The following is a 13890-nucleotide window of genomic DNA, read 5'->3' as shown; positions in this document are numbered from 1 at the left end:
TAAGTAAGATCAACTCATTTGATGCCGTTTATGAAAGCATTAGCTGCTTTAAAAAGCTCACGAGACCTCATCCTTATGCAAAGAGATTTATTCAACTAAGGAATACTGAGAAAGGGAGAAATAGTTTTCCCAGGGAAGAGCAGCCTGATTGGTTATCTGATACAAAATGATCAGTCCTGAAAACATAAATACAAGTAACATTACATGGACTGGGCAGGTTGTATTTATGTATTTAGGAATATACTCACATAGACACACAGACACACATAGATATGTAACACCAGTGAATGAAAAACTGGCCATGAATTTGGAAGTGAACTAGGATAGGTAAATGTTAGATCAAGGATAGGTATATGTGAGAATTTGGAGGGGAAAAGGGGAAGGGGGAAATGACATAATAAGAATATCAATAATTAAGAGAAAAAATTCTAAAAAGAAAAGAGAATTTACAAGCCTTTTATAAATATCTTGTAGATGTAACATTTTCCCACACAGAAGGTTGCATATGGCAACTACACATTGGAACAAGTTGATGGTTATGGGCTCAGACTAATCAAAGTGTAATATATGCACTCACAGAAGTGTTATAATGAAACCCATTTGGTATAATTAATACATATTAAAACTACATTAAATACATAGCAAGTGTCTATAAACAACTTCTAACTCCTTTACAAGTAAGGGTATAACTTGCTGGGAAGTATTGCTCAGAATATCTGAGGAGGAACCTTGGGCTGAGGAATGTCCTACAGATGCCCTCACAGCAAAGAGCACGTATCTCCATAGCAGTGATGGGTGTGCTAGCAAGTGGCTACTTAACAGAAGCAGAAGAACAAGGAAAGAGAATGGAACATTGTTTTAATGGGAGAACATAGGGAGAGCTGTCAATAAATAGGGTCATGTGACGGGAAGCTCCGCTCCATTCAGTACTCACTGATTTGACATTCTTTGTACTAGAAGTTACAGTTTTAACAGGATAACCAGGACTATAACATCTACTGCATAGCTGTCCACATGGTAAAGTTAAGAGATATGCTCTCCACTGTTCTAAAAAGGAAAGGAAAGCAAAGGTGTGAGATTTCCTGGAGAGGAAGTTTAAGGGGAGACTATGATTTGCTGGAGCTACCAGGTAGAGGTGTATGGAGGAACCATGCAGGACTGCACTGAACAAAGGACAGAGGCCCATACTAGGCCAGGAAGATGGACTATGCCTGGGCACATCACCTATGCTGGAGATTCCACAGGATATGGAACATTCACCGTGTGGCAGCAAAGGCCATACAGGCCAGGGTAATAAGCCTGTGCTATACTTTGAGCCTGAGTTAGCCTCATGTTTGTTGTCAAAGGACTACTCAAGAATCCATGTAGAAGAGTGAGCTGGGCAGGGATGCTCCTCTATAGCTGAGCTCTTTCCCCTCTGTGACTAGACTGAGTTGAGCTATGAAAGGACAAGGACAGAATGTGATCTCCTGATGGGACTAGCACAGAGTGCCAGGAGGCCAGGATGATTTGAATCTCATAGAAACCCTGACAAAATAGATTCAATAGTACAGCAATTCTGCTCTCCGGTCACATGAGCTTTGCTCTCAGTAGCAGTGTGAGTTTGCATTATCTGATCTGCTGCATAGCCTGGCTCATACAATGCAAATTGCTCACTGGCATGAACTTGTTCTATAAGGGAAGTGAGATATCAAATATATGATTCTTTTTGCTCCACTGCTAATAAAAACAGCACAGCATGATAGGCTGAGAAAACTGTTTGAAAAAAAAAAAAACAATAAAAATCCAAGTAAACAGACAATTTTGAAAATAAGTATAAATAATTGTAAATGTTTGGGAACTGCTACAGTTAGAACAGTTGGAGGAGCCAAGCTTGTTTTGTTCCCAAATCCTTTCCTGACTGGAGAAAGGAAAGGAATGTTCCATCCAGCAAAGAACAGCATTAAAGGTATCAAAGAATCACACAGTCACCCATGCCAGGGGACACCAGAACAAAGAAACCTAGGAGTTTACCATGAAAGGATCAAAGGGAGGACAAACACAGGACACGGAGGGAGGCCGGCCTGAAGCATCTCCACCTAGACTTTCCAGAACACAGGGCTGAGTGTTCTTGCTGGAATGAGTGGACACACTGTCATGATAATGAAGACTGGAATGGAAAATTACAAACGGTGTACAGGGCACAGAGTGCATCCATTCCCATTTGCTGCTCTTTGAATTGTTTCAAGAACAATATGAGATGTAAAAGAAATTTTCTTCTTATAGAAAGAGGCCACCCCAAGGAGAGTCTCACTAGAGAGAACCACTCTGCTGTAAACAAAATGGCCAAGGGGAAACTGTACCAATTGAAAAGATGTGACCCACTGCTGATTTCTGCAGACCTGGCAAAGAGAAAACATGCAATTCAATCAATTATGAAAGAAAAGGGAGCAACAGAGATAAACAACCAGGGTGTTTATGCAAATCCCCCAAATAGAAATCCAGTGTCAATGAGACAGAAGGCTGTCACCTTCCTGAAGGCATATCCCAAGCCTGGTAGAGAAGTGGGAGGTCAGAAGGGGTGTGGGATGCAGAAATATGTAGAGAAGCACAGAAAGCTCAACTGGTTCTTTAAACAAGGAGACAAGGGGGAGAAAAAAACAGGAAACTGTTTCAACTGGAGCAGAAGGTAATGCTCTGATAATTAGGACTTTGTAAAGATTCATTAGGCCTTGACCAGTTTTCATGACTGAGTTTTAGGAAGGAAGGTCAAGGAGAGGACTGAGGTGGCCAGAGAAGGAGGCCAGGGCACAGTTCATCTTTCTGACTTGATGGGAGACAGACACAGCCTGTAGAAACGCCAGAGGGCTTGTGATGAATGGACCCCATTGAGGGCCATAGAATATATTCTAAAAGACCTCAGTCATATGGATGCCCATCCTCTTGGCATAGTAGAGGTCAGTGAAGAAGGCTATTTAGTCACCAGGTGGATCGAATCAAGCTGAGCTTCCTTGCAGGCCCTTTAAGGATGACATGAAGAGGCGGGACACATCTAAGTGTCTTCATCATAGCTCACCCACGGCTTAGGTCAGCTCACAACCTTCCTCTGTGCTTCTCTTAAGGATTCTCTCCTCTTTAATTGACAGACTGCTACCTCTGATTTGAAAAGAATTGGGTGTGAAAAATGTATTCTTAAAACACCTTTTTTTTTTTTTTTAAAGAAAGGCTCAGACAAGTTCAAGTAAAAAAAAATACAAAAATGAAAATGAACAAAGTAGACATATTTACCATAGAGTCACAAGATGCATCTTAGGGTCAGAGAGTTGAATTTAAGAAAGAACAAAATTGGCATAGAGTGCCAGTGTGGTGATGCTGGGACAATGATTCCAAGGCACAGATTCTTGATGTTAATGTCAACAGCAAACTTAAGCTCTTTGTAGATTACTTGGCCTGGCCCAAAGTAGTACTTGGGATCACCACTTTGAAATATGGGCAGATGTGTGGGTAAATGATACTTCAGGGGGCTCCTAACTGTTTTCTCTTACAGAGACGCATATTGAAATGTCTATGGTTTCCACATTTTATCAAACTCTCCCCTTACTATTCCATTTCTTTACTGTGGAAACAGATGAAGATGGCTTATTGAATTCTGATTCTCCAGCAGTCATAGGGCTGGAGGCCCTGTCTCAGAGGCCATCCAAAGCCACATGGCCTCTGTGATTGGGAATCAGTGTCATCTATCTGTTTGGATAATTCTACTTTAACAGCAAAATGACCCATATGTGCCTGTGGTCCATGCATGGATCAGCGTGTTATTCATTTTCAGAAGATTCTATTTCAATTGGTAGCTGAAAAAAAAAAACATAGTTTAGTTGCAGAAAAGACTTCCTAATGGGGAATAAAGAATACCTACTTGGGATCATGGGCACAGTCTTCAGGCTTCGAGTGAGAAAACGTGTTTTAGGGTTCTTTTATTGTGAATTATCTGTTTTGTCTTACAACATCTCATCATTTCCTCCTCCCCTATCAAATATGTTGGGCTTACCAAAGAATGTATAGCTATGTGCAGATATGACTGTCAAGCAATTTGAACCCTCTAGTGCGCCTCACAGCGCATGGACCACTAATGAATTCCAAGGAGGAGGGAGCACGGTCTGAAAGCTGACAGCTTTATGCTACCCCCAGCACTCTCAGAGAAGACAACCTGTCTCCCTTTTAATGATGTATTACCTTTATGTACATTTCAGGTGATGAAGAGAAATAATATATATGTGTGTATCTATATTTGTATGTACGAATACATGTTTATAATGCCATCCAGGAACAACTCTATAGGAATATAAGGATGCTCAAACCCCTTGTACAAAAAGATGTAGAATTTGCCTCTAAGCCTCACATATCTTACCATAGGTTTTTTTCATCTATAGATTTTTCTAGTACCTATATAGTATGAATACTATGTAAACAGATCTTTTGTTATTTAGAGAACAATGTAAAGAAAAATACTTTTAGTTAATAAAAATCACACGCATAGAGTACCTGATATGCTCAATCTACATAAGGTGCCTCTGTCCAAGATGAAGGGTCTTGGTTCTTAAAGCAATTGTGTAGCAGAAAGGTGGGTCCACAGTATCCTACACACATGGTGGAACTGACAGCCCTTCCAAACATCAGCGTTTTAGGTAACAATGACAAGCTCTAGCCCTTCAGCACCATGCCTCCAGGTGGAAGGCACCGTGTCGTGTCTTCTTCTCCTTAGCCACTAGGGGTTGGACTCTAAAAGCTTACTTTGACTTTGACTTTGACAGCCGACGAAGCAGGACCACTGGACAACAGACAGAGTTTTGGATTAGTAACAATAGACAGAGCTTTGGATTCTAATCCAAATTCTCCCACTGGTTAGCATGATAATTCTAAGAACTTAGTGTCAAAAATACTGAAATGAGATCGTGAACAAGAACATTTTGAAAATTATGAAATGCCATAAAGGGACAAAGTAACTCTTTCATTCCCTAAATAATTACTTATGTTTCCTTTGTGTAGTCCCTAAACACCACAGAGGGTGGCAGGGGTGGAGGGTGGGGGGAGGCAGCTGAGTCCAGACACAAGAACCCAGAATAGACAAGGCACTCTTGTTAGATGCTGAGACAATTGGCTATTTGTGTCTAAAATAATATTTATGTGAAATGTATTTAAAGAGTTCTACAGTTTGATTTCAGTAACACATATTTCATAGACAATGAAATGTAATGGATCTTGCTATACTGCTCTTCTGCATCAATAAAAATGGATTCTCTCCCCAGCTTTAATGCATGCGGAGCACTGGAGCCACAGTGAGTAGAAAACTCTAGAAGTAAATTAAAGGTTGGACCTTATTCAGAATCCAAAATCTCAGCATCTACTTTCCTCGCAAGCCTCCATCAAAGGTTTGGGTAACTTCGCATGACCTTGACTCCCTAGATTATAAATTTCATGCCCCTACTACATGGAAGGTAGCTTGCACTTGACCTAGCAATGTCAGAGGAGAAAAGTTGTCATATTTATTATCCTGAGCTCAGCAGCCAGTTGAGGAATGTTCTCCCTAGAGAAGAAGTGGGTAGAGGCAGTAGCTCCCTGCAGGTTCAGCTATCCCCTTCCAGACATCGTACCTTAGTGGCTGGGCAGTGAAATGTAGTGTGCCACATAACACACACAAGTGTAGCACACACAACTATAGCACACACTTTTTGGGAGAGTAGGAACAAACTGAGTTCAGTCAAAATGCCTGCATGTTTTGCATTTTTTAAATGTCACATTTTCACATTGTTCTTTTTATTACAGGGAGAAGGGAGACTTTGTAATTCTGCTCACATTCCCAGAATACTACAGCACAAGCAAATTTATTAAAGTATTTGAATTTTCCTTATAAATTCATGACCACTACGAAAAGCCTGAATTCCATTCCTCCAAAGAGACACTATATTTTAGTCAAATGGAAACATTACTTGTCTTATATTCTAGAATCTGTCAGCCTGGAGATCTTTGGTTTGCCTGAATTCAGGGACGGCGCATTGGCAGCAGCAGTCTTGGTATGCTTTCTGCCTGAATTCAGGGAGGGCACATGGCAGCAGCAGTCTTGGTATGCTTTCTCCCTTTCTTAGGCATTGTCCTATGTGTCCTGGGAGCTGGGCTTGGGTACCACACGGGATTTTAATCATGCCAGTGCCCACTTGAGAGAAGAAAACAAGAATGAACTCAGTAAAGAGGACTTTTTTGGGTAGGGAGATAAAGCATCCTTTGCTCTCACTTCTTGGACCAGGCTACAGAGTTATCTATCCTAATATGTTAATGATGCTCCCACCTCCTGGACCAGGCTGCAGTGTTATTTATCCTAACATGTTAATGAAGCTAGCACCTTAGTTTGTAAATGTGAGTCCCTACTGTACACCATTCCTGGTTTTTTGTTTTTTGCTCCGTTTTGTTTTGGTTTGTGGCCTTACTTTTACTCCAGGCTGTCCCCAATCTCTCAGGGACTCTAATGTTGCTCGCTCAGCCTCTCCAGGAATGAGAATCACAGGCAGGGATCAACTCAACAAGCAGCCGCATAAACTAAATTCGATTTCAATGGAACACTGCCTTTTAAAACTCTAGATAAATTCATCATTATACTTAATGCAGCCTAAAATAAAACATAATTGATCTTGCACATAATATATAGTGCATGAAATTTATCTTCATTTGCTTTAATATATGTCTTAAAGATCCAACACACACAGTTAGAATTACCATAATTACCAAAATTTGCCATTATTCTTAATCCATTAAAACCAAAATATATGAAATATAATAGGATGATTTGATGTAAGTACATTTGTGTTCATTTCCCTTATTTGCACTAGGAAAACTTGATTTTGTGTATTAAAAATTGGTCCCTTCATTGAATCAGGAGTGTATTCCTACTGGGCATGAATAATACTATTCTAACAAATTTATTTAATTTCTAAATACAAAATTAACAATAGGTCACAGCTGGAGGTGAAACATGGACTGGTGGGTTCAGCTGAGCAATTTCCCTAAGTAGCAATAATACACTAGAAAATGAAAACTAGCTGAATGCTTTGATTAAGAGCTTGTGGACAATGCTGCAGAGACACCCCAGAAACCTCATGACTCAAAAGGTCTTGGTGTTCTTTTCTAAATCACAGGGTCCACATAGAGACTGAAGTCTAGGAAGAAGAATAGAATTAACTATTAGCACTTGTTGAAAGTCTGTGAACCAAATATATAAGTACATTCCTGGTGCAATAAAAAAATACTTCAGGGGACAGGAAAAAATGAACAATGCAAAAATTTCAAATTTGTGTATATTAAATAAATGAAAGCACAGATTCCCCAGAAAATGTCTAGAGCAGATTTGGTTATTTTGGGTTGTCATGCCATGGTGGGCACAGGTAGATAAGCTGCTAAATCTACTGTATGAAAAGAAAGGATGTCACCTCAAAAAGAAATCTTGTTCTCATCATCAAAAGTGAGGAGGGTGACAAGCTGAATGTATTCATTTACTCATATACTATCGCTAACTTCCACCCTGTGTGCCAAAGGCCTGCACAAGAGCCATAAGGAAACTATTGTCACAGCTCGTGGTCCAGGGCTGGATGATTAACACAGCTTCACAGGGCAAAGGCAGATGGCCACAGGGATTTCCACGACTGATAACTGATGGAATGAAGGTTGGAACACCAAACCTGTACCCTAAGAGCTGAATCAGGCAGTCAAGGAACAGTGGTCATGGAGACAGGGGATTGACAGGAGAGAATTCTCAGGAGAGAATAGGGTTCTCCTGAGTGCGAGGACCTTATGGGGGTGTGGCCTTCTGGTCTGAGGTTATCACAATCTAAACCAAAATCCAGACACAGACTCAGTAACTTGTCAACAAAGACCATCTCAGACTATCTGCTTACTGGTGCAAATCCATGACACAGAAAATAAGAAAAAAAGTAAGAGAAAGTCGCCGAAAGCAATGTGAGGATAAAACGGACAGGGCGGGGGGGGGGGGAAGGAACACCCCAAGGGAGGAGCAAGTTTATCCAGGTTACCAGCCAGCACCCAGGCCTTCCGCATGGTGACAGTGTCACCAAGCTAAAACCCTGGAAAGGAAGTCCAGTGTGCCTACCAGCTCACAGTGACTTTCACTATCCCCTCCCGATGTAGCCTACCTGCCTCCTCTGATTGCTTAGGATACAGGGTTTCAGGGAAGTCTATATGAACTTTAGGGAATAGATACCCATCCTAGGGGAAGACAATGACATGCAAGACTCAGGAAACTTCCAAGGTTCATGACCCCACTCCCTGAGGTTTGGGAGATGTTTGTTCATGGTGCTTCAGGAAAAGTCACACAAGAGAATGGTTCATGCTCTGAAAACCTGGCTAGTGGAGATAAATACCAGTTCTATAACATATCCACTGTATGGAGCCTCAACCTCACAGGGAGGTGGAGGTCTTGGCCACAGAGAAATCCCCAAGCATAGCTGGGTTTTATAAAATTCACTAAGCAGGTTACAGAGTCACCTGGTATGCTTTTATTTATACCATTATACACCCATTTATTTGTGAGTATTTCATATTCTGGTCCTTTGCAACCTGGAGCTAGTATAGTTTGGTAAATTTTTAATGATTTAGCTCCGAGGTATTTCTGATGATTAAATAGCCTTCGATAAACAATGTCTATCAATTTCTAGATTTTTCCACGATTCCCTCCCCTTCTCCTCTGCCTCCTTTTTCTCATTCTTTCATCCCTCACTTCCTCTCTGTATCCATGTATTTCATCCTGGCTAAGTTTATGATTTATTACCCCTATTTTTTTCTTCTGTACCGCTGAGGTCTGCATCATCACCCAACTCTCAGAACTGCTCACCTAAGGGGCAAGAAGCAAACACCACACCCGGAGAAAGAGACAAAGCATTGCACTCATTATCCACGTGCAGATGAGAACCCCTTGCTAACCACGGACTCTACTTGCTGGACTGGTCCTCATGCTCTTGGCCCTGAGGCCAAATCTGCCCCTCTGCGTGTACCCACATTTCCTCATGAACTAAAGTGTAATCAGCCTTGGAGAGGCAGAGCCACTGACAGAGCTGCAAGGCAATTTCATCAGGAAATAGAAGACTCTTCTTCTAAAGACAGAGCGAGTTCCTGGAAAGATAAAGTCCTGCCATGTTGTGTGAGAGGTCTGAATGTGAGCATGACAGTGCACTCCCATCTTCAACTCTCATTGCACTATGTATGAGAATTTGGGAATGTAAACTTCAGCACTGATGGAGATGGAGATAGATTAAAATCATGTGATTTTAATGCAATGATTTTATTGAGCAAGTATCCAATACTTGTTTGGTACATACAAGGCCCTATACTCCTGGTACTGCATGGTACTGCAAATCATAAGATAATACAATTATTAACTACTGTCTGTAGTTAACTATAAACTGTAGGAGAGACAAATTAGATGCTATTTTAAAATTATTTCCTGTATATTTTTTTAACATTGTCATAGTTTATTCTCAATCTTATATAGTGATTGAAAATACAAATTAGGTCTTAGCTTGCTTTCTGACCCTCTGTGAAATGCCTGTTTATTGTGACTCATTTCCACTGAATTTTGAAACATAGAACATAACTTCCTTGCATATGCCTCATTTTTCAGGGAACAAGATATGTCATACACAGTTGTCAGTGCACAGTGGGGTATCTTTACAATTCTCCGTCCTTACCTTCGATTTGCCCTTGCTGTAACAGGCCTTCTTGGTGGCTTCATCACACTCCCACTCCACAGCCTGCAAAGAGACCAAACAAAAGTCAGGGTTTTCAGGAAAGGCGGGAAATAATTGGGTCCTGGTGGCTAGATTAGATCATCTCAGCTCACCCTTGTGCCAGCACCTTCAGTCTGTCATAAAATTAATGCCAAATATTGGGCATCCAGTCATGGACTTACATTCAACTTTCAAATTAAGACATTTAAAAGTCTTGTCTTCTTTAGAGTCTGCTTCATAGTCAAAACAGCAGTACCTTTAGTCACAGTTACTGGTAAACAAGATTGATTACCTCTGGGAAACAAGGACAAGCTCCCAGCAAAGGGGACCATGAAACAGAGTCACCAGAATCATTCAAAACCACAGAGCTTATTGCACAGTGTGTCATGCATCAACTGTCATGGATAATTCCAGGGATAACTCTGTATATTCTAGTTACCACAATCCTTGTATACTTGCCAGTCAGGGCATGACTGGTCCATGCACAGAATACAGAGACTGTTTTCAATCTCCTTACCACCACTAGCTCGATTTAAAACCATGATGCTTCATACATTACAAACTTTTCAAATCTAACCCATGCTGATCAAGTTGTCAGGTGGATTAGCACGTCCAGTCCCACAGGGACCTTCGGTACTTAAGATGACAATGCCGGTTCTGAAGACAGAAGTGATTTACAACTCGAGTTTGTGAGTCACTTAACACCAGTTCAAATGCTGAGTTATTGTTCTTTTCTACTATTTTTGTGGTATGTAGACTTTTTATGTGAGAAGCCTATATATTTTTTTCATATCTTCTTCTTGTAATTTTCCCCCATAGCTGTTAAAATTAGATTTCTGAAAATTCAGTTATGGACCACTGACGTTATTTTCAGGAAAACTTGTGAGGAACAATCTTTTTGGGTCAAAAAATGTCAAAGAAGAAACTATTCTCAACTCGGTATAAACCAAAGTGAAATAACATGCAGGAAAAATACCAGCCTCCACCACCTGGCAGGAAGAATTGTTTCTCAGGTTTCCAAACCTAGGAGAATATAAGGTCAGGCTGCTGTTGCCAAACACTGATACACAACCAAGACAGTCATAACACTGTGTGCAGGATGGCTCATCCCTCTCAACAAACACGAAACGAGACCCGCTTGGTGTTCCGCAAGCAGGAGCAGTGCTGTGCCTGTTTGCTATGACCATGTGCAATCATCAAGAATGCAGTCAGTATCCGAGACCTCCGATAAGAGAGTGTGTCAATTCTGAGGTCCCTTCCTGGGTCAGGGTGCCATGGGGGTTGTGTCTCATGCAAGAACTGCCTTGGATTCCATCCAGGACAGCAAATATTTCCATCAACAGTGAAGATACCAGCACAGAGGTAAGAGCTGTACACATAGCACTGTGATGTGCAGACTCCAAAAATGAAAATAAACTCACTGCTACCCTTGTGTGAACTTTAATAGGCTCCTTTCTTACATCTGTTTATAGAAAACTCCCTATTGCACCTTTGCTCTTATTTAAATATAGAACAGAATCAATGAGCTGATACATTCCTTTAGCTACAAAGAACTCATTACGAATTTAAGCTTATATTACCAAAGGGGTTGATGTCATTGAATAGAAAAAAAGGGGGTTCTGGTTACACAGCTATGAGCGCTTCTGTATGGTGAAACACTTCAGCAGAGGGATGCTCACAATGGCTCTTGTTGAGTTGGTGATGTTGTTAAAGTTAAATATTGGGGAATGGAGAAAGAACTATGTTAGTAAAGTGCTTGGTATGAAAGCAAGGCAGGAGGCCATGAGCTCCAGCCCTGTTTCAAAAGCCGAGTGAGCGCACTTGCTTACAGTCCCAGTTCTAAGGAGGTAGCATCAGGCAGGACTGCCTGACTGCCCATGTGGTCTAGCCTCACCAGGAAGTTTTAGGCTAGTTAGAAAGCATGGTAAAAAGGAAATAAGACCCACCAGAGTAGGTGGTACCAGGGTACCAGAAAAATGATACTCAAGCTTGGCTCTCCCACCCCTCTGTCTTCCTCTCTCTCTTCAGTTGTTTCTGTCTCTGGCATACACACACACACACACACACACACACACACACACACACACACACACACAGACACACACACAGACAGACAGACAGACAGACAGACCTGCATACATCTCATACATGGACACACGTGAAGACACATGAAATATATGTTGGTGTATGTGATGTATGTCTGAGAAGAAGGATGATGAGTTTCCAGCCTGCCTGGGCTGTAGAGGAGGTATGCTTAGGATGAGTGACCTGATGGGACCTTAAACAGAGAGCTGAGGCTGGAGCCCTTGTCTCCCAAGTAGGAAACCTGAGAGGAATGCAAAATAGAGAAAATATTAATAGTCTCCTGAATAAACACAAGAGGTCTGAACAGCAGGGTGAGCCCCAGGATTTAGAGAGAATATGAATCAAATGTCATCAAAGTTCTTAAGATCTCATTGCTGCTGGTAGTGGTAAACAAACAGCTTCTCAATTCTGGCGGGTGCTCAAGTAGCCTTCACATTTTCAAGATAAATATTAGCCAAGGACAAGAAGTGAAAAGAAATAGCAAAAAAAAAAAAAAAAAAAAAAAAAGAGTGTGTTTTCATAAATATTTCATTGCTTTGTCCAGAATATTGAAAAACAGCAACTACTCATAGGTGTTTATTAGACAACAGTACAGGACACATGGATGTTTCTCTTCTTTGAAGCAGAGGGAAAGATCTTTCTTCTCTATCACCAGCCTTTCAACAAGACAGACTTAATCAGAAAGCACAGCTTTTCTGTGGCTTCACATTATTCATGAGGAGAGGGAAAAGGAAATTATATATTAATGGTGGGAATTTACCACGAGAAGATAGTGGGGAATGTAGGTTATTAGATATCGCACAAATGTATAAGGCATGAAGTTGGAAAGGAGACTCTTGTAGATTTACAAGAGGATTAAGAGTTCTGGATTCATTTCATAGCAGTTTTCTTTTCGTTCACCAAACTAGACTTTACCTTGCTGGTCTTCTGGCAGCTATGGAAAACATGTTTCTACAGGAGAAAACCAGAGAGGCGAATGGAGTTATCTGGCATTAGATTTCCTTCTCAAAGTTTCTACTCTTTTGTTCAAGCTCAGCTTCCCGTGGAGCTCATTGCTGTCTTTTATTGTAAGGACCTATCCTTTTTGATGAAAGACCTTTGGCTCGAACTTTATTCTAGTCTCACTGAAACTGGTTATTTGTACGTGTATCATTATTGTGGAGCAAAGCCTACAATTGACGTAGGAAGTGTTCTATATACTTGCTTCCACATTCACTCTAGCTATGTTTGGGCTCCCTGCCCCCTAACCTATTTTTCTGGCAGTCAAAACAAATGCTAAGGCACTGCACATTTCCAATGATAGTACATCCCAGTCATACATCCTCTAAATTAAAAAAAAAATTACTTTTTATTACCTTTTTTCTTTTCTACTACAGGAGAGAAAAGAAACACGAATATCCTATTATTGAAAATTTAATGTTCATTAGACATGTCAGAAGCAAACATACTTGGATATACAAACTTGGATACTCAATGAGTCAATGATCTTGAAGATCTACATTTATAAAAACTTAGGTTTCGCAGAAGTAGCCCATTTTTCTAAAAAGATACATAAATATCATCTATGATACCAAATAGTTTTAAAAGTTTCGCTGTGGTTCCTTACATGATGCCTTTTTTTCCCAGTTAATATTCATTAAATATCTACTAAGTATACTATATCCTGCTAGATGGATGAAGATCGATAATAAGTGTGCAATAAATTTGTAAAATAAAATTATTTCAAAACCTTAAAGAAAAGAGTTTACTGTATACTTGAGCAGAGCACACAAGAGCACCTGCCTCCTTCTCCTGGCATAGTAGCTTCATGGTGGTGTATCTCAAGTCCAGCGGTAATGCTTGGGTTTACAGCATTCTCAATCAATATTTGGCAAGTGGCAGTGCTACAACCACACCAGTAGAGAAGCATACAGGACAACAGAACACTGATTTTTAGAACTACAGAAACCCAGGGATGTAAGAAACAATCTGTTGTCTCACAGTAGACTATAATACGTCTCCTCATTCTGCACAGGGACATGCTCCCATCATGACAAATGGA

At 40.6% G+C, this 13890-nt stretch overlaps 1 protein-coding gene across 2 annotated transcripts in view; it reads right to left on the bottom strand.

The window, feature by feature from the left end:
* The window catches only part of Sema5a (semaphorin 5A), a 359154-nt gene that overhangs the window by 74680 nt on the left and 270584 nt on the right, over nucleotides 1-13890 (bottom strand). For both annotated transcript variants that reach the window (XM_021208315.2, XM_029543945.1), the window contains one exon: nucleotides 9726-9788. In XM_021208315.2, the coding sequence (XP_021063974.2) occupies nucleotides 9726-9788 (63 nt within the window). The remainder of the gene's footprint in view (nucleotides 1-9725; nucleotides 9789-13890) is intronic.

This window comes from Mus pahari, chromosome 11, assembly GCF_900095145.1.
Source record: "Mus pahari chromosome 11, PAHARI_EIJ_v1.1, whole genome shotgun sequence".
NCBI classification, from domain to species: Eukaryota; Metazoa; Chordata; class Mammalia; order Rodentia; family Muridae; genus Mus; species Mus pahari.
The sequence above is the reverse complement of the archived record's forward strand: the minus strand, read 5'-3'. Positions and strand labels throughout refer to the sequence as shown.